Source organism: Salvelinus namaycush, chromosome 2 (genome assembly GCF_016432855.1).
Source record: "Salvelinus namaycush isolate Seneca chromosome 2, SaNama_1.0, whole genome shotgun sequence".
Lineage (NCBI taxonomy): Eukaryota > Metazoa > Chordata > Actinopteri > Salmoniformes > Salmonidae > Salvelinus > Salvelinus namaycush.
This window is the reverse complement of record NC_052308.1, coordinates 11,822,403-11,846,158: the sequence shown is the minus strand read 5'-3', so window position 1 is coordinate 11,846,158 and position 23,756 is coordinate 11,822,403. Positions and strand designations below refer to the sequence as shown.

The 23,756-nt window shown below is 45.0% G+C and overlaps 3 protein-coding genes across 6 annotated transcripts; 2 read left to right on the top strand and 1 right to left on the bottom strand.

The window, feature by feature from the left end:
• The first annotated feature begins 3,996 nt into the window (after nt 1-3,996).
• Nucleotides 3,997-12,082, top strand: LOC120059095 (bromodomain and PHD finger-containing protein 3-like). 3 transcript variants are annotated; one of them, XM_039007901.1, is made up of 12 exons: nt 3,997-5,320; nt 5,549-5,705; nt 5,813-5,944; nt 6,138-6,266; nt 6,386-6,698; nt 6,895-7,179; nt 7,339-7,899; nt 8,077-8,146; nt 8,256-8,332; nt 8,540-8,637; nt 9,167-9,321; nt 9,467-12,082. In XM_039007901.1, exons 1-12 carry the CDS (start codon nt 4,059-4,061, stop codon nt 9,660-9,662), a joined length of 3,435 nt encoding a protein of 1,144 aa, XP_038863829.1. In that variant the 5' UTR covers nt 3,997-4,058; the 3' UTR covers nt 9,663-12,082. The 3 variants fall into 3 exon arrangements, 1 of the variants encoding a protein (XP_038863829.1); XR_005478107.1 differs by lacking the exon at nt 8,077-8,146 and having other exon boundaries at nt 9,467-9,582; XR_005478106.1 differs by lacking the exon at nt 8,077-8,146 and having other exon boundaries at nt 8,507-8,637; nt 9,467-9,582.
• Nucleotides 12,083-12,457: 375 nt separating this feature from the next.
• On the bottom strand, nt 12,458-18,118 carry LOC120059108 (vacuolar fusion protein MON1 homolog B-like). Of its 2 annotated transcripts, none has more exons than XM_039007920.1 (6): nt 18,014-18,118; nt 16,614-16,717; nt 15,826-16,452; nt 14,894-15,686; nt 13,858-14,005; nt 12,458-13,487 (listed from the first exon to the last, which is right to left on the bottom strand). In XM_039007920.1, exons 2-6 carry the CDS (start codon nt 16,699-16,701, stop codon nt 13,266-13,268), a joined length of 1,878 nt encoding a protein of 625 aa, XP_038863848.1. In that variant the 5' UTR covers nt 16,702-16,717; nt 18,014-18,118; the 3' UTR covers nt 12,458-13,265. The 2 variants fall into 2 exon arrangements, with proteins under 2 accessions (XP_038863848.1, XP_038863851.1); XM_039007923.1 differs by having other exon boundaries at nt 13,369-13,487; nt 14,977-15,686.
• A 253-nt stretch (nt 18,119-18,371) lies between these two features.
• On the top strand, nt 18,372-20,480 carry LOC120059084 (T-cell leukemia translocation-altered gene protein homolog). Its single transcript, XM_039007881.1, has 3 exons — nt 18,372-18,911; nt 19,057-19,111; nt 19,261-20,480. The coding sequence occupies exons 1-3, from the start codon at nt 18,701-18,703 to the stop codon at nt 19,301-19,303; spliced, it is 309 nt and encodes a 102-aa protein (XP_038863809.1). The 5' UTR covers nt 18,372-18,700; the 3' UTR covers nt 19,304-20,480.
• The last annotated feature ends 3,276 nt before the right edge of the window (nt 20,481-23,756 follow it).

Genomic DNA, 23,756 nt, shown 5'->3' with positions numbered 1-23,756 from the left:
CGGGATACAGGAGGGGACCTTGCACTCACCCTTGAGGGGCCCCCATGTTGAGGATCACAGAGGCAGATGTGTTGTTGTCTACCCTTACCACCTTGGGGTTGGCCTGTCAGGAAGTCCAGGATCCAGTTGCAGAGGGAGCTGTTTAGTCCCAGGGTCCTTAGCTTAGTGATGAGCGTTGAATGTGCTATGGTGTTGAATGCTGAGCGGTAATCAATGAACAGCATTCTCACATAGGTGTTCCTTTTGTCCAGGTGGGAAAGGGCAGTGTGGAGTGTAATTGAGATTGCGTCACCTGTTTGAGCTGTATGCAAATTGGAGTGTGTCTAGGGTGTCCGGGATCATGGTGTTGATGTGAGCAGCAGTGTGCAGCGTTTTCCATTCTGTTTTCCATGAGTTTGCCTACAACTCCAGAACCTGCGGAAAGTAGCTGGATGTGCGTATGTTCTTCAGTTTTAGCCATGACCAGCCTTTCAAAGCACTTCATGGCTCACATCAATACCACCATCCCGGAAACCCTAGACCCACTCCTAAGCGACTTTGAGCGCCAGTGCCAGGCTTGCCGGTTCCAGTGTCTCAGAAACGGCCGGCCTCCTGGGCTTTTCATGCACGACAGTGTCTAGGGTTTACCGATAATGGTGTGACAAAAAATACAAATCCAGTCCGAGGCAGTCCTGTGCGTAAAAACAGCTCGTTGATGCGCGGTCAAAGGAGAATGGAAATAATCTTGCAAGCTAACAGGCGGGCTACAAACAGGAAAATAATGGCGCAGTACAACAGTGGAGTGCAGAACGGCATCTCAGAAAACAACACAAGTTGTCTGTACTTGTCACGGATGGGCTATTGCACTCCTTTCAGCAAAAAAAGAAGAAGCGGCTCCGGTGGGCATGCCATCACCAACACTGGACATTTTGTGGAGTGGAAAAACATCGCCTGATCTGACAAATCCCGGTTCCTGTTGCGTTATGCTGATGGCAGAGTCAGGATTTGGTGTAAAGGGCATGAGTCCATGGCCCCATCCTGCGTGGTGTCAATGGTAGAGGCTGGTGGTGTAATGATGTGGGGAATGTTTTCCTGGTACACGTTAGGTCCCTTGATAATATTTGCGCAACGTTTCCATGCCCCAAATAATTTAGGCTGTTCTGGAGGGAAAGGGGTGTCTGACCTGGTACTAGATGGGTGTACCTAATAAACTGTCGGCTCTCGCTAGCTCTCTGTCTATTTTATATATACACTACATGACCAAAAGTATGTGGACACCTACTCGTCAAGCATCTCATTCCAAAATCATGGGCATTAATATGGAGTTGGTCCCCCCTTTTGCTGCCAAAACAGCCTCCACTCTTCTGGGAAGGCTTTCCATTAGACGTAGGAACATTGCCGCGGGGACTTGCTTCCATTCAGCCACGAGCAGTAGTGAGGTCAGGCACTGATGTTGGGCGATTAGGCCTGGCTCGCAGTCTGCGTTCCAATTCATCCCAAAGGTGTTCCATGGGGTTGAGGTCAGGGCCAGTCAAGTTCTTCCACACTGATCTCGACAAGCCATTTATGTATGACCTCACTTTGTGCACGGGGGCATTGTCATGCTGAAACAGCAAAGGGCCTTTCCCAAATGGTTAACCCTATTAACCCTAACTAAAGGGGCCTTGCCTGAATCATGTAAAACAGCCCCAAACAATTATTCCTCCTCCACCAAACTTTACAGTTGGCACTGCATTCGGGCAGGTAGCGTTCTCCTGGCATCGCCAAACCCAGATTCGTCCGTCGGACTGCCAGATATGGAATTAGCTTATGTGGCCTACCACTTCGTTGGTGAGCCATTGTTGCTCCTAGAAGTTTCCACTTCACAATAACAGCACTCACAGTTGACCAAGGCAGCTCTGCTAAAAAAAAATACTGACTTGTTGGAAAGGTGGCATTCTATGAGGGTGCCACGTTGAAAGTCACTGAGCTCTTCAGTAAGGCCATTCTACTGACAATGTTTTTCTATATAGATTGCATGGCTATGTGCTTGAATTTTATACACCTGTCAGCAATGGGTGTGGCTAAAATAGCCAAATCCACAATTTTAAAGGTTGTCTACATACTCTTGTGTTTTGATACAGTGCATTCGGAAAGTATTCAGAACTCTCGACTTTTTCCACATTTTGTTACGTTACAGCCTTATTCTAAAATGGATGAAATTGTTTTTTCTCCATCATCAATCTACACACAATACCCCATAATGACAAAGCAAAAACTGTTTTTAATTTTTAATATATTTGCCAAATTTCTAAAAACCTGTCACATTTACATAAGTATTCAGACCCTTTACTCAGTACTTTGTTGAAGCACCTTTGGCAGCGAATACAGCCTCACGTCTGCTTGGGTATGATGCTACAAGCTTGGTACACCTGTATTTGGGGAGTTTCACCCAATCCTCTAAAGCTCTGTGGGTGGATGGGGAGTGTTTCTGCACAGCTATTTTCAGTTCCGGGCTCTGACTGGGCCACTCAAGGACATTCCAAGACTTGTCCCGAAGCCACTCCTGCGTTGTCTTGGCTGTGTGCCTAGGGTCGTTGTCCTGTTGGAAGGTGAACCTTCACCCCAGTTTGAGGTCATGAGCGCTCTGGAGCAGGTTTTCATCAAGGATCACTCTGTGTTTTACTCCGTTCATCTTTCCCTTGATCTTGACTAGTCTCCCAGTCCCTGAAAAAAATCCCCACAGCATGATGCTGCCACCACCATGCTTCACCGTAGGGATGGTGGCAGGTTTCCTCAAGACATGGCACTTGGCATTCTGGTTTCATCAGACCAGAGAGTCTTGTTTATGAGAGTCCTTTAGGTGCCTTTTGGCAAACTCCAAGCGGGCTGTCTTGCTTTTTACTGAGAAGTGGTTTCTGCCTGGCCACTCTACCATCAAGGCCTGATTGCTGGAGTGCTGCAGATATGGTTGTCCTTCTGGAAGGTTATCCCATCTCCACAGAGGAGCTTTGTCAGAGTGACCTCCCTGACCAAGGCCCTTCTCCCCCGATTGTTTGGCCAGGCGGCCAGCTCTAGGAACCTTCAAGAATGATGGAGGCCACTGTGTTCTTGGGGACCTTCAATGCTGCAGAAATGCTTTGGTACCCTTCCCCAGATCTGTGCCTCGACAATCCTGTTTTGAAGCTCTACAGACAATTCCTTCGACCTCATGGCTTGGTTTTTGCTCTGACATGCACTGTCAACTGTGGGACTTTTTATATACACAGGTGTGTGCCTTTCCAAATGTCTAATCGATTTAATTTACCACAGGTGGACTGAAGGATGATCAATGGAAACAAGATGCACCTGAGCTCAATTTCGACTCATAGCAAAGGGTCTGAATGCTTGTGTAAATAGGTAGTTCTGTTTTTAATAGATTTTCAAAAATGTCTAAACCGGTTTTTGTGTGTAGATGTGATGAGGACAACAATTAACTTAATACATTTTAGAATAAGGCTGTAACGTGGGGTCTGAATGCTTTCCGAATGCACTAAAGATAGTTCGAAAAATATATCTCATTGGCTGGCACTGGAGAGTGGATTAGCTATAGTATGTTGATAAGTTGGTGTTTGACTGTTTCAAATTTACTCTGGTGGGTTTTCCTTATCTGTCAACTCCTAATGTGATATGTAATCAGCCTACATTTGAAATGTTATGAATGATATCTTCTAATTAGTTCCTCTATTGACCTTTTGTGAAATTATGAATTTAGCAGATTAGGTTTTTTCTTTCCTTCTTTTGCAGAACTCCGTCCTCCTCGCTGTCCTCCTCGCCCTCTCCAATCTAGGAAGCTAGTGCAAACCCCCATGAGGAGGCTGCGGAGGAGGGGATGCAGGCCAGGAGTAGTTGGCCTTGAGATGGGCAGGGGTAGAGGGAGGGGGAGGGGCAGGGACTCCAGTGTTCAGCTGCGGCCACCTTCCCCCTATAGACTGCAGCTATCTCCATCTAGAGAAACGTTGACCTATGCTCAGGCCCAGAAGATGGTGGAGGTGGACCTGGATGGAAGGCTTCACAGGATCAGCATCACCGACCCTCTGCCAGTCATCACAGAGGATGAGATGATGGCTCAGGACATTGTTGAGTGCAACAGTAACAAAGAGAACAGCGAACAAACCCAGAGCAGAGCCAGACCAGGGCGCAAACCTCCCAACCCAAAGGGCCGCAGGAGGGAAAGCAAAACCTCATCTCACCAGAGCCGACGTTCTGGCAGTCAGCAGTACACTCAAAGCCACACCAATTCCTCCCAACACCCTTCTCACCAAAGCCCTCTCCCCGAGCCAACCTTCCGCGTGCTTGACTGCCCGTGTCCTTTAGACACACCTCCCCTACCTGTGGCCTACTACCGTTTCGTAGAGAAGTCAGGGGAGGAGCAGGACTGTGAGGCAGAGTACGACATGGACGAGGAGGACCTGGCCTGGCTGGAGATGGTCAACCAGAAGAGAGTATCTGATGGCCACGCGTCCGTCTCCCCGGACACCTTTGAGCTGCTGATCGACCGTCTGGAGAGGGAGTCCATCCTGGAGTCACGGAGCCAGGCCCTGTCCCAGAGTGCCATAGACGAGGACGCCTTCTGCTGCGTCTGCCTGGACGACGAGTGTCTCAACAGCAACGTCATCCTATTCTGTGACATCTGCAACCTGGCCGTCCACCAGGAGTGTTACGGTGTTCCCTACATCCCTGAGGGCCAGTGGCTGTGCCGCTGCTGTCTGCAGTCCCCCTCGCGCCCTGTGGACTGTGTGCTCTGCCCCAATCGGGGAGGTGCCTTCAAACAGACTAGTGATGGACGCTGGGCCCATGTTGTCTGTGCCATATGGATCCCAGAGGTGTGCTTTGCCAACATGGTATTCCTGGAGCCAGTGGAGGGGGTGAAGAACATCCCCTCAGCCCGCTGGAAGCTCACCTGCTACCTGTGCAAGCAGAAAGGCCGGGGCGCGTCCATCCAGTGCCACAAGGCCAACTGTTACCGGGCCTTCCATGTCAGCTGTGCCCAGAAGGCTGGCCTCTTCATGAAGATTGACCCGGTCCGGGAGACTGGGGTCAACGGAACCACCTTCTCTGTGAAGAAGACTGCCTTCTGTGAGAATCACTCCCCAGTCGGGTCACGGCGAGATGGGTCAGGTGATGAGGCTGTGGAGGGAAGGCTGGTGGGAGGCAGGGGGAACAGGGGTCAAAGGTCATACACTCAGAGCCCCCCGGCACCGCCCAGTAAAAAGACTCCCAAAGGCCAGAAGAAGAAGAAAGGAAAGAAGAGCCTAGCTGGTCAGACGACCCGTCGCTCTGCTGTGCCTGTGCTGCTGGTGCCTCAAATCCCCTCTCACAGGTCTGACCTCAGACACCCCTTCTCCTAACACACCACTCCCAGTAGCAGTAGTTTTCCTTATAACTATATTTGCTTGTAGTAATCTCAGTGTAGAAAGCACATTTTTGTGTGTTTATTTAGCATGTTTAATGTAACAGTACAGCTGCCTTATACTAACTATTAATACACCACCTATACAGTGGAAGGATGCCAACGTATGATTAACAGTTATTGCTATGTCGTAAACAGGCTGAACAAGATTTGCATTGGGGTTGCTGTCCAGAGGAAGAACCAGTTCATGCAGAGGCTTCACAACTACTGGTTGCTGAAACGTCAGTCCCGAAACGGCATGCCTCTCATCCGGCGTCTGCACTCGCATCTGCAGGCTCACAAGACTGCTGAGCAGGTCAGGAAGATACAGGGAGGGAGACAGAGACCCAAAGTCAATTATAGATCTCATGTTGATGGTGAAATAGAAATTGTGAAGCTGAATGTGTGTGTGCATGTGTTCAGAGGGAACCAGATGAGAAGCTTTGTGCGGCGAGGGAGGAGCTACGGTACTGGCAGAAGTTGCGGCAGGACCTGGAGAGAGCCCGGCTTCTGGTGGAACTCGTCCGCAAGAGAGAGAGACTAAAGAGAGAGCAGGTACTGTTTCAGTCAGAGGACACCGTGTAAAATGTCAACATATTATATAATCATGAGTTACCATCTGCATATACCGTATGAAAATAATGAACTTTTACAATCACTGTATCGTTCTTATGTCTTTTCTTAAATGACTCTGCACCCTTTCATATTCCCTCTTTCTCTCCCCCTCTTTCTCTCTCTCTCCCTTCAGATGAAACTTCAACAGGCTGCTCTGGAGCTGAAGTTGACCCCTGTGTTAATACTGCTGCGTTCCACCCTGGACCAGCTTCAGGAGAAGGACACAGCACAGATTTTCTCTCAGCCTGTCAATCTAGCAGAGGTTAGTAGGGTTAGATAAATGGGTCACTTTTTGCATTGATTTAAAATTCAGCAAGTAGTACTGCAGTTGTCTCCTCCTTTTCTTGAATAGTCTGTTAATTTGTATGTTTTTAATTGAAGGTGCCAGACTATCTGGAGTTCATCTCCAAGCCCATGGATTTATCCAGCATGCGTGCCAAACTGGAGGCCCATGCCTACTGCTCCACAGCCGACCTGGAGGGGGACTTTAACCTCATGGTGTCCAACTGCCTGAGGTACAACTCCAAGGAGACCGCGTTCCACCGAGCCGCCCTGCACCTACGGGAGGTGGGAGGAGCCGTCCTCCGCCACGCCCACAGACAGGCGCAGAGCATCGGGTTGGACCCCAGCACGGGCATGCACCTCCCAGACTCTCCCAACAAGCACGGCTTCTACCAATGCACCTGGGAGGACGGTGAGCAGAGCACACCAACTGGGTTGGCCTTGGAATGGCTTCTGGTGAAAAATCTGCCTTTCACAATCGTAAAACACATAACAAATAATTATTATTGATTGAATTTCTATCGCGCTTTTCATTGCAGAAATGAATTTTTCTCATCCTTCATCTCATCTACCTGTTCTCTCTTTTACGGCCTTTGTGTTCTGTACAGTGGACTCTCTCCTGGATCCAGACAACAGGCTCCACCTGTCCACAGAGGAGCAGCTGAAGGCCCTGCTGGAGAAGCTGGACATGGTGGCATCCATGCGCTCCAGTGGAGGACGAACCAAACGCATCCGGCTGCTGCGTAGAGAGATCAACACGGTCACGCACAAACAACAGTGCTCACAGTCGCACAACGGGAAAGAAGAAGAGGAAGAGGAAGAGGAGGAAGAAAAGGGAAAGAAGGACAATGTGGAGAACAGTCCTTTAACATCAGCCTCTACTCCGGGGAAAGGTAAAAGGGATGTACTTTGATTGTTCATGGGCTTGTTGCTGTCCAACTCTACTAGTCTTTCTGGTATGGATGTGTTAGTTTAATTAGCTAATGATTTTGCTGTTGTGCATTTCTGATTTTATTATTCTAACAAAGTGAATGCATGTTTCCTTCTTGTAGATGCCTCTCCACCAACACTAGAGCCTTCATGCCCAGCGTCGTCCCCCCTGCAAGGCGATGCCCCACCTGAGCCACCCGTACCGGGCCTTGTGACCGCAGGACGGAGATCACCAGGGCGCTCTTACAAACGCCAGAGATCCTCGCCGAGTGGGGGAAAAGGGCAGAGTGACGATGATGCTGAAGTTGAGGAGACAGCGACACCGTGCAAACAGAAGGACGATTCTCAAAAGTTCTCTCCTTCACAGACTCCCAGTCCCCCCACTAACGCCTGTCCTTTGATTGGAGTTGGCCGGCGGACATCTGTTCTGTTCAAGAAAGCTAAAAATGGAGCGAGACTGGCAAAGATTAGAGCAGCTCAGTTACAGTATGTAGGGACCACTGAGGGTAAAACCAATGGATTGGACAGTTCCCCCACCATTACAAAACCTCCCAGTGAGACTGCCCTTTCCACCCCTGCCCCTCCCCCCACTCCCTCCTCACCGTCATCCCACCGCCTGAGGTCCAGAAGGCCCAGCTCTGACAGCGAGGGAGACAAGCCCCTCCCCCTTGTCAAAGTGGAAGGTAGATACAAAAATAATTATTTACATTTGCTCTGTCATTTTATTAAAGCTGTAGGCGATGAGTAATAAGTTATTACTTGTTATTAAGGAAACCATGTCTTTACCCTTTATTTGTGAGTTGCATAAGGGAAGAGCGGGTAGATCATAATGATGATGTACAGAATTTGTATTCTACTAGGCTTTACAAATGGTCTAGGAAAGCACAAAGATGACTCCTCAGACATAGCATCCAATGACCAAAAACATAGGTGAGGATCCCACTAAACACATGATACCTCTGAAATGTAGATTGATTTCCAAGATGGAATATGTTCAGAAATAACATACCTCTTTCCTTTGTTCTGTCTATGGATAAAGTGTCCCCCCGCCACCCAAACGCAGCCGTGGTAAACCAGCTCTGGCTAAAGTCCCAGAGAGCCAGAATGGAGGCTCAGGTGAGTGTGTTCAGGCACCACAGACCTTAGGGTCAGACAAAAGAGCTCCAATTTCAACTTCCAGTAAATCGTGTATTGGCAAATATAGATGTATACATTATAGTAAATCCTGTAAAATTCTAAATATCATTACAGAAAATAATTTTTCCATCTCAACCATTTCCATTTTTCCAGTTCAACATCCCACATCTTTGTGTTTGTGCTCAGGGGGAAGTATGCTCTTGCCCTTTGATAGTGACACCGAGCTCACACCCCTCGACCTGGTCTGGGCTAAGTGTCGTGGATATCCATCATACCCAGCAATGGTGAGAACATGAGTTCAGTCACTTATTCATTGCAATAAGAGGGTTTGCCTCATTTTCAATATTTTTGGGGGGTTGGCACAAGCAATGGTTGATAAGTTACAATCCTCATTTTAGATGTTTACATTTTTTTTTTTAAACCTTTTATTTAACTAGGCAAGTCCATTACAAACAAATTCTTATTTACAATGATAGCCTAGGAACAGTGGGTTAACTGCCTTGTTCAGGGGCAGAATGACAGATTTTTACCTTGTCAGCTCGGGGATTCAATCCAGCAACTGGCCCAGTGCTCTAACCACTGGGCTACCTGCCGCCCCGATGTAGTATATGCTGACCTCACCAGTCATTCAGCGAGTTGGTTTTGCATGACTCGTTGCCTGAGGTGGGTGTAGTTTTCATTTTATGAGCAATGGAATGGTCTAAAATGTGCAAACCCTGCCCAACCGTGGCATCGGCCGATGCAAAAGCAACTCGCCCATTGTTGTACCACAGAGACTAACAGGGTACATAAACTACCAATGTGTTTCCCCAGGTTGTTGACCCAGACATGCCTCAGGAAGGGCTTCTTCACAATGGCATCCCCATCCCCGTGCCTCCTGGGGACGTGCTAAAACTGGGGGAGCGGAGGCAGAAGGAGACCGGGGAGAGGCACTACCTTGTGCTGTTCTTCGACACCAAAAGGACCTGGTAAGAAATTCAAGACGAGTGTTCTGCTGAAAGCTTAGTCTCACATTAATTAGCTAAGGCAGTTTTTTGGGGTAGTTGATGTGTGTGTCTATTGATTGCTATTGTATGTTTTTGTGTTCTTTTGAACCCTCTTTCTTCCTTTTAGGCAATGGCTGCCACGGGACAAGTTGCTGCAAATGGGGATGGATGACACGGTGGACAAACTGCGCCTGATGGAGGGCAAGAAGCCCAGCGTCCGCAAGTCTGTACACACGGCATACGACCGAGCCATGATACACCTGAACCACGTTATCAACCACGTCAAGGGGAACCTCACTTTCAACCCCTCCAATTTTATATGAAGGATTTTAGTGTCAGTCTGCAAATCCACTGCAAACTGTCTGGCTAGGACTGCTCAAACCCTCACCAATAACACAAATCTTCAGTGAGAAAATAAAATTTTCTTCATTCATTTACTAGTAGGTGGACATGGAATTTGAGTGGTTCAATATACAGTTTTCTTAAATAATTAACTTTCTTCTCAAATAATGTTCCTATTGGATTGTCAACATTGCTGTACACCATTTTGCTATGGGGAAACTTAAGTTAACAATTCTAATTTAGAAAATAAAAGCAAATGGAATGGACAACATTATTGGCAGGAGCTAATACTTTGTTGGCCAGCCTTTGGCTAAGTTAACTGAAAAATAATTAGCTTGCTGCACTGTTCTACTGGCAATTTGTCCCACTCTTCAGCTGCAGACTGCTCCAATTCTTCAATGTTTGAGTGGTGCCGATCTCTCCATAGGTTTTTGATGGGATTCAGTTCTGGACTTATCACTGGCCACTCCAGAACAGTTCACTGTTTTATTCTTGAACCATTCCTGGCTGCTTTTTGATGTGTATTTCAGTTGTTCTGCTGGAAGACCCACAACCTTCAACAGAGACCCAGTTGTTGGACACTGGGTTGAACATCGTACTCAAACACCTGATAATCTCATGATTTGATGATGTCTTGTACACATTCAAGGACCCCAGAGGCAGCAAAGCAACCCCAGGGCTTTCTTGTCTCTTTCAGGAGTGGGGTCTTCCTATGTTTACCAATGACCAAATGAAGCATTCAAAGAAAAGAACACCCTCACTAAAATCAAACATGGGGAAGGTTCGATAATGCTGTGGGGTTGCTTTGACGCCTCTGGTACGTAGGGCCTTGAATGTTTGCAAGGTGTTTTGGAGTACGGTGTTCAACTCGGTGTCCAAAAACTGGGTCTCTTTTGAAGGGTGCGGGTCTTCCAGCAGGACAAAAACCCAAACACACATCAAAAAGCAGCCAGAAATGGTTCAACAATAAGCACAGGAATGTACTGGAGTCCAGATCTGAATCCCATCAAAAACCTATGGAGAGATCTGAAAACAGCAGTTGGTGGAAGGCACGACTCAAACATTACAGAATTGGAGCAGTCTGCAGCTGAAGAGTGGGCCAAATTGCCACTAGAAAGGTGCAGCAAGATCATTTATGGTGTTATTTTGCAGTCAACTTGGCCAAAGGCTGTGCGACCAAGTATTAGCTTGTAGATGCCAATAATGTTGTCCATGGTATTTTGCTTTTATTTTCAGAAAAAAAAATGTAAACTGAAGCCCCCCCCTCCCAAAAAAAATGTATGGTTCTGAAATGTTTACAATCAAATAACATTTGGAGACCAACATTTTCTTTGGTAATTTCTACTTATTTTAGAAGACTGAGAATTCTTTAAGAAAAGTGCAAGGGTGCCAATATATTTGGCTGCAACTACCTAAATGAGTGATGATCTGGTTGACTCTGACCTTTTTTTTAGGGGGAATGTTATAATTTGGGAAATTGGGGGGAAATGTGAAAGGAGGAGTTCCTAAAAGATGGATTTTAGGATATATATTTTTTAAGATAAAATCTGATTACTCATTGTGATTACTTTTTAGTACTTTACACAACCACTCTGTTGCAATGAGTCTAGTAATAATATACATTTTGTTTTAGCCCGAAGTCAATCAAGACAAAGAAAGTCATTGTATATATTTTATCCTCAAAGGGGATTTGCTTGATTCAAAGCATATTCAGATTTGTCATTGAAATGCCATGCTTCTTATACATTTTTACACATTGATGCTATTTCTGGGTTTATTTCTTTTATATGAAATGGTGGTGGTGTGCTTGTTGCAGCTATTTGATGGAACAGGACTTTTGAATGTCTAGTCATGACTTAGGAAATGGGTCACTGCAACCATTTCAATAAGGTCAATAACTTGGGATTCCAGTCCGTGGCAAGATGTGATTTGCAAACCCTCCAATGACTTGAAAAGCACAATGTTAGTTTGAAATGGTTTGTAGATTGAGCTCTGAAGCCATAGGTATGAAGAAAAAAAATGAAAAAAACTTGGTTATGTGCATATATAGAAGCAATGCATATTTGTATATATGTAAATGTCTGTGTTTATAATACACAAAGTAATTTAAGGAATGCAAAAAAAATCTAAATATTAGATTTTAATTTATATTGTGACAATTGAGTCTGTTATTTAAAAAAATAAATATTGAAAAATATGTAGGAAGCTTTGTAGCTCTTTGTATCAATGTTTCCTAGTGGTCAGTTGGCACAAAACCCTGTAGTTGTCTAGGCATAAGTGCACTAGCCTACTAGACTGTTTATTAGGTGGCACAAAGGAGTTCTGGATCTTGTCATTTGAATTATACCTCAAGATCTAAAATCTGTCAAACAATATTTTCTCAAATAAATATTGTTTAAAACAGTTGTTTGTTTTCAGTCTTAAAATCTAACATTCAGTTATAAAATGACATGGTGGTTTGTGCAACCTGGGATTTATTTAGGAACTCACTGAACATAATACTCTGGATAGAATATTCCTAACAGTCAAATCAGGTAAGACTGAACCACCACCACTCATGAAATAACACATCATTCCATCATAGTTGATCCTGGGATCTGCCGGGAGAATTTGCAGCAAGTGTCTTTAAATAAAGAACTCCACAAATTGGAACTAATCTAGGATCTCAGTGGGCCAGACAAAGCATTTAGTCATCAAGTACTTTACTCTGGTAATCCTCAAATATTAAAGTGTGGGGGGAAAATGTGGCTCACAGATGTAAAAATATTTTTAAGGATAGAAAATGTAACTGAATGTTTATTACCAGAGCATAATTAAAGTATGAACACCGACACTATTTACAATCTAAATTGCAAAGACAACATGCCAGTCAAACAATTGTATCAACTGAGAACAATGAACATGTAGAGGTCATGTCATGGACTATCCAGACACATACAAGAGTGGTAATCCTTCCAATTCCAGTTGTCTAGAGGATGCGATTTCAAAATAAGACTTTGATACATTTACATTTTCTGTTCATCCCACCAATAACCAAACTTTTTTATATTCATTTCCTATGTGTCATCCGGTCAACATTAAGGTTTCTAGCAATAAGTATGATGGCAAGGCAGTTGAAAAGACATTCAGGAGTAGTTCTAGGTAGTCCTTCCTTTCATTTTTGTAATGTGCTACAGTGTCAATGACCACAAAAGCTTGAATTGCAATAGTTGTATGTAATGAGTCAGATATTATGCCTTCGAGAAGAGTTCTCACCTTTGTCACAATAGAATAAAACAATATAAAAACAATTCGATATTATTGAAAGTTCCACCACTAGCCAATTTTAAAATGTTTGCTTTCTCCTTACAGTTTTCCTGACCAAGTTGTAACCTAAAAGCACTAACACTGAACATGCTTTCTTATAAAGGTACAGAAATAATACGAGTCAGTTTCAAGAAGGCAAGTCATCCTTCAATAGTCCAGTGGTCAAAGTTCAATGAAGTCCATAAAGATGTAAGATGTGGTCAGTGCCAAACACCTCTTCTAGTAGAACCAGTGTATAAACTATGTTGACAGAGAGGAATAGCCAGGGCTAGCCAGCTCTATAGTAGAGACGCAAAGCCATTATCTGTGGAATCCTGCTGGTCAGACTTGCGGGAGCTTTTGCTGGGGTTGGGGGTGGTTGAATACTTGGGTGGGTATCGAATAAAGAGACGGTCCTCCTCCTTCTTGATCCAACGTAGAAGCTTGGTTATTGCGTTAATGGCACGGGCCTTAGTCACCAAGGGGCTGAAGCAAGTGTACAACTCAAATTTACTTGTGACCTATAGAGAAATGGACAGAGTATGCAATTAGTTTACTTAGCAGGTCCATTTAAACTATTATTGTCTATTCATTTAGGTATGGACTGTATACTGCAATTCAGCTCTTAGTTACCAATGTTCTACATCATGACAATAAACTAAACCTTAAATATATAAGTTTCAAATTCCTTGAAATTACTGTTGTGTTCCATTGAGCCGAAAAGTATGCAACGTGAACGCTAGCAACAATCCAACATAGCTCAAATACTGCAATGTAAACTCTGCAACAGAATGCAAGTTTGTGAGACCCTAGCCTCCAGACTAAAACAGGCTTCAGTCAATAGACCTGCCCATAGTAACACTACGTGTATTCCCTGTGGGAGTGACATACCCAGGCCAGCAGGGTTTCCCTCTCTGCCACGTGGTAGATGAGCTTGAGGGGCCGGGAGGAGCTGTGGATGCGACCGTGCATGTAACGGTACAGGTCCAGCAGCCGCATCCTCTCCTCCTCCGTGCTGTAGGGAGCCTCCATCTCTGGGCTGAAATCAACAGCACATCAAAAGTCTTAAACAAGGACAGGGCAAGACCTTAGACATTATGCAGTGCAATATCGGCCAATTGTATACATCAGAAAGAAATAGCTATAGAACAGTGTGTTTCGAAAAATAAAACATGTTTGCTTCTCCCACTTTGATCATGCTGCTCTAACGTAAGTCAGACTGTTAGCCTTTCAATAACTCAGTTTGCAAGACACAGCATTGCATGGTGAGTATTTATTTTCCCTGTTTTATTAGATTTTGCAAGTTGGTTCTCACTGGTACGGCTTGTCTAATAAGAAACCCAAAGATGGCAATCAAGATAAATAGGAAATAATTGAAGTCATGCTTCGCTTACAGTGAGAGTGACACAATCTTATCAGTATCATCATGGATATCATACACTTTCAATGTATATGATTCTGTAATGTTAATATGGCAGTCATAAGCAATAGGCCTACTGGAGGCTGCATGTGATCCGACCTGCTGAGGCACATATTTTGATGTACTACACACCACAGGAGGTTGGTGGCACCTTCATTGGGGAGGACGGGCTCCTGGTAATGGCTGGAGTGTAGTCAGTGGAATGGCATCAAATACTTAGAACATGGTTTCCATGGGTTAGATGCCATTCCATTCGCTTTGTTCCAGCCATTATCATGAGCCCTCCTCCCCTCAGCAGCCTCCTGTGCTACACATCTCCCCTTTGACATTACTTTTTGAGTAATTATGTTTGTAGGTTAATCTTTCTGCACATTAACACAGAAATGCAGAAGCACTATTTAGTTAAAACATGCAAGAAAGTAGTAAAATGACAAAGACAGTTGTGAATCATTCATAATCATTCACTGGGTGAAGGTTACACAGGCACAATCAAAACATACCACCTACCTGGTGAACTGGGTGAGCTGCTTGTGGTTGTCTGGGACATCAAAGGGCTTGTACATGAAGTGCCTGAGGTCTGAGACACCCACCTGGCTCACGCTGTAGGAGTGGGCCTTGGCAATGAGCCTCAGGGAGCTCTGAGCCAGCATGGCCAACTCTATCCTCCTTTTACACTCTGCCACCGCATAAAAGGCCTCCTTATCTGTGGAGAGCAGCAGCAGACACACAGTGCATTCTGGGGGGTCCAGGTAGGAGATGTAGGCATAGAAGTAACAGTCAGGGTTAAAGAGAGGCAGGCAGATGGGAGTCCAGATCTCTCCAGCCTGGAAGGCAGAGGAGGCCCCAATGAGGTTGAGCAGCAGGTGGACGTCAGTAGGCTCCAGCCTGGTGTCCTCAATCACCGTCTTCTCCTGGACAATGGTGAGCAGCTGGTTCTTGGCAATGAGGATGGAGAATACCAGGTTTGGGGTGATGGCCTTCTGTAGGATCTGGCTGAGGGAGTCCCTGAGAGAGGATGTCAGGGGCAGGCAGTGCACCGCTGCCAGCAGGAAGCTGGGGTCTGAGTCCACCAGGTTGAGGAGGCCATCCAGGATCTTCTCGGAGCCGGCCAGCAGTCGCCGCAGGTCATAGTTCTTCTTGTGTTCGAAGATGCGTGTGATGCTGGCCTGGGTGAGCATGCTGATGATCTGGTAGTAGACGTACAGCAGCTCAGCACGCAGCTGCTGCTCTGACTGACGGCTGCTTGACACAGACACCAGCACCAGAGGACCCTTCTGCATGAACACCACCGTGTGCCCGTCTGAGGGAAGAGTAGAGGTAGAGACACAGGGAAACAGCATGATGTAAAGCTGTACAGAAGGAGCAAAGTATGATGCAAAAACACCTACAGTACCTTATTGTCATAGTCAAGAATGTAAGGAAATTCTAGAAAGTCTCACCTGAGTAGACAGAGCGGATCATGTTGTCACTACTCTGGACAAAGGACACCAGTGCCATCATGACTCCCATGGTGGACGACAGGGCCTCTTCACTGCCGTAGCGGGAGTAGATTGGTTTCCCTGCCTCACTCAGGACAAACACATGCTTCCTGTGCTGCCTCCAGCTCTCAGCCATCACGTCTTCATCACGGTGGGATGGGGGGGCCTCTGGGGCGCCAGTCTCTGACAGTGGAGAGGACATCCCCTTCACTCCCATACCTTGTTCCTCCAGTTTACCTCTGGCCAACATAGTGACCACAAACTCCCCTGAGTCGTACTGCACATTTTCAGCTGAAGATGAAGCCTCTTCTGGCACAGTCTCTGGTTGACCACCTGAACTGTTCTGATATTCTGTCTTATTGCACTCATCAGTCTCTTCATCTTTTACCTGGTCAGGGGCCGGTTCTAGTTCCTGGTCAGGGGCCGGTTCTAGTTCCTGGGTCCCCTCCTCACCCATAGTATCTGATGGAGGTGGATTCTTAGGCTCCTCTAAAGTCACATTGGTGTCGTTGTCTCCTCCCACTGGCCCAGCAGGCTCAGGAACTGTGTGATTTTCAGAGGGCAGAGCAGGAGTGAGATCAGCAGAACCTGAAAATCAGACAAATGAACTCAGTAAAATAATCACAAACACTGCTGATCCCCCTACTTACTGAGTGGAGACATGTCAAGATCAGCTGGATGTCATTAAAGATTAGCTAACTTTCATTATAGATTAGATATCACATGCTATTAGAAAGGCATTTCATTACCAGTTGACAGTGTGCAGTCAGAGGATGGATTCTCACAACTCTTTATCTCCTCCATCTCTCCCTTTTCTTGATTGTCATCTCTCTCCATGTTGACATCACAAACACTGTAAATCACAGAAAAGGAATCATTCATTGGCATACTAGTCATTCATTTGATATTCAGTTAACTAACAGTAACAGACATCATACAACAGCACACCACTAGCGACCGAGCTACGCAGCTAGCCACAAACTGGTAATCCAAGTAGCTAATGCCCTAGATAGACGACAAGCCTAAAATGGGTCATTATGGAGAGTGTCAGAGGACATACAGAGTGAACAAAAAATTAGGAATACCTTCCTAATATTGAGTTGCGCACCCCATTTGCCCTCAGAACAGCCTAAATTAGTCAGGGCATGGACTCTACAAGGTGTCAAAAGCGTTCCACAGGGATGCTGGCACATGTTGACTCCAATGCTTCCCACAGTTGTGTAAAGTTGGCTGGATGTCCTTCGGGTGGTGGACCATTCTTGATACACACAGGAAACTGTTGTGTGTGTGAAAAACCCAGCAGCGTTGCAGTTCTTGACACACTCAAACAGTGCACCTGGCACCTACTAACATGCCTGGTTCAAATGCACTTAAATATTTTGTCTTGCCAATTCACTCTCTGAATGGCACATATACACAATCCATGCCTCAAGCCTTAAAAATCCTTATTTAACCCGTGTCCTTCCCTTCGTGTACACTGTTTGAAGTGGATTTAACAGGTGACACAGCGTTGGTCAGTCTATGTCATGGTAAGTGCAGGTGTTCCTAATTTGTTGTACACGCAGTGTGTGTTTAGTTTTGGTAACAAACACTCACTGACTGGATCTTGATCAGATTAAAGCCCCTGTAGTAGGAACATTTGTAAGTAACGTTAGCTGTTTGTTACTGGCAACATTAGCTTTATTTACTACGCTTTGAACTTCAACTTAATTTATCTAGCTAAATTAATTTCCTAAAACATCTGAAGCCAATATGCATCGCTATACAGACCAGAAAACATCACAGCTAACATTAGCTCTAAATTAAAATGCCTTTATCTAGCTAACTGGATTAATACGATTAGCAGGCAAAACAATTTTGGGCTAATGAGTTAACGTTACCTATCTAGCTAGCTAGCTAAATAAAACTAAATTAAGTACCTAACTAGCTAGATGATTTAGATGTTATTGCAGGCTAAAGCTACCCTCACTACGTAACATCCAGCTAAATACATTCCAGTAAATTACTGTACTTCCCAACCCCCCCCCAGTTTGCCGAACACAATAAAGCAGCCAGCTAGTTAACTATAGTAGCTTTAGCAAATACCTAACTTTATCAATGTAGCTACAATACTAACACAACTTGAAATAATGTAACAAACAAATTTTACGTTTGGATATTCCGTTGTTAAATCATCGGGGGAAAGGTATAACTAACTGGTAAACAAGTTGTTTTTCCACTCACAACAGCACATCCATAATCCCAATGGTGACGGGATTCATTGTCCAATGGTAATTTAGATGGAGCAAGTAATAAACCAATGAGGGGAGAAACTCCCTCTCCCACAGACAGGGTACGTTCCAGTGCGCTTTTTTGTTTTGTTTGTTTTTTGTTTACGATTCGTGCTGGTTGCCGTCAATGCGCAGCCATGTACAGACACGATTCCCTAAAACTAGACCAAAAAATATACTTTCAGATTTGACACGGAGGATTCTATTCTCCCCCAAAAGGTAGCTAACTGTACCAAGAGCTAGCTATATGAGATACTGGTTATCTCATTATAATAGTACGGTTATTTGAAATGAAAAGTATTTCATAACAGTAAAGCAAATAGTATTGCATCTGTGACTGAAAGTTTCCTCCTCAATCTGTTTGACGAATGGGGTGATTTGAAACAGTCAGCGCATCACCCGTTGGCTACCTGTTACGCGTTTAGCCCCTGTTCATATAGCTAGCTATAGTACACATCAGTGGTTTAGACAGTTACTCGGCCTTGGTCATATTAACTAACGTTAGCTAGCTGGTTTGGATAAAATGTTTTTTGAGAAAGCATACATTTTGGGTGTTGTTTTATAAAATGGAAGAGCCCTGGGATTTCGAGTTTTTATCCCGCATTGTGGACGGGTTTGTTTCGTTTCTTTCCGAATTTGTTGACGACTGGCTGGCTAATGATATGAGAGTGTCAATATTCAAGATATTGTTTAGTTGGCTCGTTGTCAGTCTCATTGCCATCCATTTCGCTTGGAAATTTTACGGAAACACTGTGAACGATATGTATTACCGACAAGGTGAGTGCTAAACTAGTTAGTTATTCATATTCGAATAATTGCCACCATCATCAAGTTTAGTTCTATAACGTTAGTTAGCTATGTCTGAAAGGCATGCTGCCATGAAGTGCTAGCTAGCTAACTTGTATTGCTGTCTAACGTTTAGGTACTGGTGGAAAGAATGGAGGCACACCTGACACTGCACCTCACAGGAGCGGATGGTAGGTGTCCAAGCATCCATGTTTCCCTCCAGGTACCCCCAAATACTGACTGTTATTCTCCCCAGTCACTATACAGTCTCGTTTATAGGTGTGAACCTTTCCTTGTCTCATATCAGTGAATGGTTGTGATAATGTTTTCTATCTGCCAGGGAGAGTGCGGCAGGAGACAACCTCAAGACACATCGTGAGTGACAGACAGGACATAAGTTGGACTACATACAATTTGCTCTCTGTCTTATCAGACAGGGTTGCTGAGTAGACACAGACTTGCTAATGTTGTGCCTTTTCAAATGGACTGGAGTTCATTGATGAGGTGGGCCTGTGGATGCTTCCTTTGAGCTGAAGAAGTTTCTCCTTGTTGGTTGTCATGATGATATAACGGTTATGCTGTTTGCTTCCACACAAACACCATGTAATATGCTAAGATATTCTCTCATATGCCATATCTTTTTAAATCTCATGTCTTTTTAAATTTAGCTCCTCTGGCTCATGTACAATTGTACCTCCTTTTATTGGTGAGACATTCAAATATCCATCTGGCTACATATCCACTGATTGATATAGATTTACATGAAATGTTATTCTAATCTGTAGACAGAATCTGGAGAGACTCAACAACTGTATGCTGTGAGAGTTGTGGGTTGGTGTGACTGCAGTTATGTTCATAACATTGTATGAGTAAGGAGCTGTTCAGAGAGATGGTTTCTGTTTTTATTTTTGCTGGAGCAAGGCTACATAGTAATCCATGAAGATTGCGCTGGAGCAAGGCTACTGTAGAGAGAGTGGTCAGAGATAGAGGTCTTACATCAAACAGCAGCTTTCCTCAAATTCATATTTCTTATTCTTGACAGCCTGAGCCCTCAATGACTGTCTTTTGATTATGAAAATATAAAACAGTTAAGACTGGGGTGCGTTCAGTTTGATTGAACATTTGCTACATTGTTTATCTGTTTGTACTAAATGACACGTTTCCCCAAAACGTTCTTGAACAGATGTTGCGGTAGGTTTGCTCTGTTTCGTGGGTGTGACGGGTTGATGCTTGAAGAAAGTGAGTGACGTATTTAAAGGTAAGCGGCCATGCTGACAGCCTTCCACAACCCAACCCCTCCCCGTTTTTTAACTGGCCATTTAGAACAGCACCGTTTCCATTTGATTGAATGTTGGAGTATGTTTTTTTTGTACTGAACGCAGCCCTGTCTTCTGATTGCTGTGAAAATATTAAACAGTGAAGGCCAATAAGGCTTTTTATTGTCTCAGGTACAGGTTGGTACCTGTAGCAGTCCAATGGAGTAGGCACATTGATTGTACATTTTATGTTATGGTCTTGTGCAGTTGATTGGTACATAAAGAATTTTGTTTAAAATTCTAATTTCCTAATGGTTTTTTTTCTTCATTGTCTAAAATGATGTCTAGCACACAACTTAGTCCAGCAGATAGGTGACATAATTGTTCCATTTTATGATACAAGTATCAAACTTGGTACACTAATGCTAGATACTTTAAGGAACATTTTAAAGTGTTTTGCAGTCCAGGGAGCCTGTAAACAACCTTCTACCTGTTAGAAGAAAATAGAGTAAAACCATTCCAAACAATATCAAAATAACTAATTTATCTACCCACTATATTACCCCAAAGATATAGACAATACATCTGATCATAAAGTACTCAAGACCTTAATAGGGGTCATATTGAGGTCACTTTGACCATAGTCCAGCAGCTATGTGAAAAAATTATAGAGCCACCAAATTTCACACATTGCTATGGCATGTCTAAATAAGTATTTTTGTTTGTAGTGCCATCGCAGATTTGGTCAATTACACAACCCTGGCGTCATTTCCAATATGGCTGCTGAAAAATAGGCTAAGAAATCCAAGATAGGGAACTAGTTGGATAGATGTCACCAGGGGTATAATTAAATGTATTTATACAGCCCTTTTTACAACAGCAGTTGTCGTAAAGTGCTTATACAGAAACCAAGCCTAAAACCCCAGAGAGCAAGCAATGCAGATGTAGAGGCACAGTGGCTAGAAAAACATCCTAGAAAGGCAGGAATCTAGGAAGAAACCAAGAGAGGAACCTGGCTCTGAAGGATGGCCAGTCCTCTTCTGGCTGTGCCGGGTGGAGATTATAAGAGTACATGGCCATTAAGGCCAGATCGTTCTTCAAGATGATCAAACGTTGATAGAAGACTAGCAGGGTCAGACAGGAGTAGTCAGGCCATGTAGTCCTGAGGCATGTCCCTAGGGCTCAGGTCCTCTGGGAGGGGAAAGAGAGGGATGGGAGAATTAGAGGGAGCATATCTAAGATCACACAGGACAGCAGACTGACCCTAGCCCCCCAGCATATAAACTATTGCAGCATGGATACAGGAGACTGAAGAGGGGTCGGGGGACACTGTGCCCCGTCCAAAGTTACCCCCGGACAGGGGAAACCAGGCAGGACATAACCCCACCCACTTTGGCAAAGCACATCTCCCACAAATGGGATATCAACAGGCCACTAACTTACTACCCTGAGACAAGGCTGAGTATAGCCCACGAAGATCAACCTACCGCACAAACTCAAGGACAGGAAGAATGGAAGAGTGCAAGCAAGCCAGTGACTCAGCCCTCGTAATAGGGTTAGAGGCAGAGAATCCCAGTGGAGATAGGGGAGCCGGAGTGTGGTTTGTCACTCCAGTGCCTTGCCGTTCGCCTTCGCACCCCTGGGCCGGAGTACACTTCATCATAGAACCTACTGAAGAGATGAGTCGTCACTCCTTAAAGGTTGAGACCGAGTCTGCATCTCTCACATGGATCGGCAGACCATTCTATAAAAATGAAGCAATATAGGAGAAAGTGATGCCTCCAGCTGTTTTCTTAGAAATTCTAGGAACAATAAGGAGGCCTGCGTCTTGTGACCGTAGCATACGTGTAGGTACAGTATGTAATGGAGAACCAAAATGGCGAGATAGGTACAAACAAGCAAGTCTATGTAATGCTTTGTAGGATAGCAGTAAAACCTTGATGTCAGCCCTAGCCTTAACAGGAAGCCAGTGCAGGGAGGCTAGCACTGATCACATTTTGGGGTTGTAGTCAAGATTACAGCAGCTGTATTTAGCACTAACTGAAGTTTATTTAGTTCCTTATCCGGGTAGCCGGAGAGTCAAGCATTGCAGTAGTCTAATCTTGAAGTGACAAATGCATGGATGAGCTTTTCTGCATCAAATTTAGACAAGACGTTTCTGATTTTTGCAATGTTAAGAAGATGAGAAAAGGCTGCTCCTGAAATATTTTTGACACGTTCATCGAAGGCGATATCAGGGTCCAGAGTAACGCCATGGTCCTTCAGTTTTATTTGAGATGACTGTACAACCATCTAGATTTACTCTGCTCTGGTCAGAGAGCAAGGAGACAGAGCCAAAGTTCACATTTATTATGGACTTGTGGTTGGACATGGTAAAGTTGGATTTGTGTGTGGTTCTGAAAAAAAGGAGAGACATAAGCAAGTTGCATAATGTAAAAAGGTAAAGGTGATAAGGATGATTATATTAAACCAATATACACTGCTCAAAAAAATAAAGGGAACACTTAAACAACACAATGTAACTCCAAGTCAATCACACTTCTGTGAAATCAAACTGTCCACTTAGGAAGCAACACTGATTGACAATAAATTTCACATGCTGTTGTGCAAATGGAATAGACAACAGGTGGAAATTATAGGCAATTAGCAAGACACCCCCAATAAAGGAGTGGTTCTGCAGGTGGTGACCACAGACCACTTCTCAGTTCCTATGCTTCCTGGCTGATGTTTTGGTCACTTTTGAATGCTGGCGGTGCTTTCACTCTAGTGGTAGCATGAGACGGTGTCTACAACCCACACAAGTGGCTCAGGTAGTGCAGCTCATCCAGGATGGCACATCAATGCGAGCTGTGGCAAGAAGGTTTGCTGTGTCTGTCAGCGTAGTGTCCAGAGCATGGAGGCGCTACCAGGAGACAGGCCAGTACATCAGGAGACGTGGAGGAGGCCGTAGGAGGGCAACAACCCAGCAGCAGGACCGCTACTTCCACCTTTGTGCAAGGAGGAGCAGGAGGAGCACTGCCAGAGCTCTGCAAAATGACCTCCAGCAGGCCACAAATGTGCATGTGTCTGCTCAAACGGTCAGAAACAGACTCCATGAGGGTGGTATGAGGGCCCGACGTCCACAGGTGGGGGTTGTGCTTACAGCCCAACACCGTGCAGGACGTTTGGCATTTGCCAGAGAACACCAAGATTGGCAAATTCGCCACTGGCGCCCTGTGCTCTTCACAGATGAAAGCAGGTTCACACTGAGCACATGTGACAGACGTGACAGAGTCTGGAGACGCCGTGGAGAACGTTCTGCTGCCTGCAACATCCTCCAGCATGACCGGTTTGGCGGTTGGTCAGTCATTGTCTGGGGTGGCATTTCTTTGGGGGGCCGCTACCTCTGTGCTCGCCAGAGGTAGCCTGACTGCCATTAGGTACCGAGATGAGATCCTCAGACCCCTTGTGAGACCATATGCTGGTGCGGTTTGCCCTGGGTTCCTCCTAATGCAAGACAATGCTAGACCTCATGTGGCTGGAGTGTGTCAGCAGTTCCTGCAAGAGGAAGGCATTGATGCTATGGACTGGCCTGCCCGTT